Source organism: Juglans regia, chromosome 8 (genome assembly GCF_001411555.2).
Source record: "Juglans regia cultivar Chandler chromosome 8, Walnut 2.0, whole genome shotgun sequence".
NCBI classification, from domain to species: domain Eukaryota; kingdom Viridiplantae; phylum Streptophyta; class Magnoliopsida; order Fagales; family Juglandaceae; genus Juglans; species Juglans regia.
Genome location: NC_049908.1, coordinates 1,255,449 through 1,258,636, shown reverse-complemented (window position 1 = coordinate 1,258,636; position 3,188 = coordinate 1,255,449). Strand labels below are relative to the sequence as shown.

General features: G+C 42.5%; 1 protein-coding gene across 1 annotated transcript; it reads right to left on the bottom strand.

Annotated features, from left to right (window-relative positions):
• Nucleotides 1–1,605: 1,605 nt before the first annotated feature.
• On the bottom strand, nt 1,606–3,188 carry LOC108985128 (probable sugar phosphate/phosphate translocator At5g25400). The gene has a single exon (XM_018957306.2). The coding sequence runs from the start codon at nt 2,969–2,971 to the stop codon at nt 1,922–1,924; it is 1,050 nt and encodes a 349-aa protein (XP_018812851.2). The 5' UTR covers nt 2,972–3,188; the 3' UTR covers nt 1,606–1,921.

The following is a 3,188-nucleotide window of genomic DNA, read 5'->3' as shown; positions in this document are numbered from 1 at the left end:
TTTTCAGTGTATAAATACCAATTAAAAATGGGTTTGTCCATACACCAGGTCTTATGCTGACAACCTACTTACAACATTCAACACATTGTGGTAAGTTAAACGCTGTATTGTCAATCACATTTACGAGTGTTAGTTCAAAGAGCGGTGCACTCCGTCGCTCACATCACTCCATCTTATTGTTAATTTTAAAAAAAAATTTAATTTTGTTAATTATATTTTTTAATTATTTTTAAATATTTTTAAAAAATATTAAAAAAAATATCAATACACTAATAGTTACTTTCTTAATTATTAAATTAAAAATAAAATAAAATACATAATATGTTAAAATAAGAGGACAAATAGAATAGACAAAATAGTATTTTTCAAACATTTTTCTCTCATTTTTATAGCTTGATGCAACTTGTCGAGAGCACTACTTTGAATTCATCAACAGCCATTGGTATCTCCTTTCATGGATTCGTAAAAGCATAGATGGGTATGTCATTGTTGGACACCATGTAGTGTCAGCATACGTGCCTTCCCAAACCATACATATTCTAGCACTTCAAAAGCCTCATAGCCTGCTCGGTAAAGCTTTGGGAAGAGGTGGGAGGGGGGGCTAAGAGAATTCACGTGAGAGAGAGATTTGATTGGATCATTTCTTTTTTCTGAAAAAGGATACACTGAGGTTGTTCAAGATGAAAGACTGCAAACTTTCACGTGGTTCACCACAGAGTGTTCTGAAATGAACTCAGACAAGTGGTTCATCTGTGAATTTCACTCACTGGTTCAAACATCAGAAAATCAACAAGCTGAGGGAAGTCTTCTGATCTTATGGGAAACAGAAAAAAAAAAAGGCACATAGCTTGACATAATACATGGTTTAGCAGTATGATAATTATACACAGATACCCTGTAAAAGTATATCAATTTACTTCAGAACATGCAGAAAGTACCGGGTTTCCAGTCTCTTGGAAATTCGTCCTTGCCTAGATCTCTAAACAGTACAGCTTTATGAAAAAGGTAAAGGACAAAAGCCAGGAAAAGGCAGAATAAAGCGTAGAACATGCAGACAGAAGTTAACCGGGTTTCCAGTCTCTTGGAAACTTGTCCTTTACCAGTTCTCAATAATACCACTTCCAACTTTGTAACTGCAGGCAGAGGAGAAAAGCCACTGAGGTAGAATAAAACGCATGAATTTAGGAGATAAAACATGACTGACATCAAAGGCTTATCTAGAATGGCAAAATGACCAATGCTCGATTGTCAGAAACCTAGGGTATGGGTGGAAGAGAGTGATAGCATGGTGCTGGGATTTAACCATTGCCAATGAACAGGAGCTTGCATATCTCAAATTCAACTACCTCTCATCCGGTTAGCAAAGTCACACCAACAGGTCATGCACATTACTGAATAAGAAGAGGCAAGCCTTAAAGATTGCAATTTCAGAGAGATTATAGTACCAAGATCATTCTTTCTTATTTCAGAGAGATGTTTTTCTCCCTTTCATTCAAAGACTTAATTTTCCAGATAAATGTTATGATATCAGACGAATTGTACAAAAGAGCCTGAAATGTGGGCTTTCTTGCGATGTACATGCATGCAGATGCCAAATCGTAACCGCATCAAAAAACAATTCAACTGGCAAAAATAAACAAGTATGAATGAATAAGCATACTGAAAAATTTATAAGAACGAGCTCCTACACAAATATAATTCAGAAAGTAAAAAAAAAAAACACTGAAAACAGAGGGCATTTGAGATTCTTACTCAACTAAGCTACAGGAATGGCGCTAAGCATTAGATCGAATCTCAAGTTCCTAAACATTGCTAAAGAAGACAACCAAGCTAGCAGACCAAAAGCCCAAATTCATTCCTTTCTTCTTATTTCCATATTTTTCTTTTCCTTAAATTAAAATTGCTAGAACTCCTAATTAGCCTAATCCTGCGATTCGTTCTTCCTTCCCAGTCCGTCTCCTTCCCTTTCTTCCAACAACCTTCCAGACTCCTCATCGGCCTGCGCAGCCTTCTTCTGCGCCTCCGCCGCCTTCAGAGCCTGCAGTTTCGAGTGGTTGTAATAGGCAACGCCCAAGAACGCAACGAAATACCCAAACAAATTAATGGGTGTCACAGTGTCCTTAATGACGGACCACGAAAACGCGATCAACAACCAGTCCTTTACCACACCGGCCACATTCATGGTCAAAGCCGAAGTCTTTCCCACCAGCAAAAACACCGCGAGATTCAAGGCGAATGCACACAAAGAATTGGTCCCGAAGATCACGAAATCGAAATGGAAGCTAGAGGACTCCTTCAACACCGGGTACTCAACGAAGATCCACGGCAGGGAGAGGAAAGCAAAGCAGCAGGGCGCGACGTAGTACAAGGAGGTAATGGGGTTCAGGCTAATTCCTTTGGAGGTGAGTAAGATTTGGATCATGACGAGCCTGGTGGCCTCGAAAGCCACGGCACCCAATTGGAGAAAGACGCCCCAGGAGTCGAATCTGGCTTCACCGTAGGCGGCGATGGCAACGCCGAGGGAGATGGAGAGCATGTTGACCATGGTGTCGGACCTGAAGGGATCTTTCTTGAAGAGGATGCCGATGGAGTAGACGGCGACGGGCATGAGAGCCTTGAGCATTTGGATGAAGGAGACGGAGAGGTAGATGTAGGCGGAGTTGGAGAGCCAGAGGGAGAGGGCGTAGAGGGCACCGATGGGGACGACGGAGGAGATATAGAGCTCGCGGGACATGGAGACAGGCTCGACGAGGCGGAGGACGCGGACGAGGAGGAATGCGAGGGAGGAGCTGAAGGCCATGTGGATCATGGTGAGGGAGATTGGGTAGGGCCAGTTGTACATCTTCTTGTCGAGGATATACTTGTTGTAGACGATAACCGTGAAGCTCAGGGTGATCCAGATCAAGACGTATGCGTAGGCCAGAAACGCCTTCCTGACGACGCTGTCGCTAAGAGCGCCGCCCCTGCCCATTGTCGCAGTTACTCTTGCTCGCGCTGCGAGTTGATTCGGAGAGTTGTTCACTTATTTGGGTCTTGGGTGTTTGGACTTTGGAGGGGTGGGGATTGGGACTCTGGGAATTTAAAAAACTGAAACTGAAGCGGAAGAGGTATAGTGCAAGACACAGACCAGAAGCCGATGAAGAGTCTGTTGCGGTATGAGATTCTATAACCAATTTGGCTTTCATTTC

What these genes read in the sequence shown, in the direction of transcription:
- LOC108985128 (XM_018957306.2), bottom strand. Translation starts at nt 2,971, where the DNA reads ATGGGCAGGGGCGGCGCTCTTAGCGACAGCGTCGTCAGGAAGGCGTTT.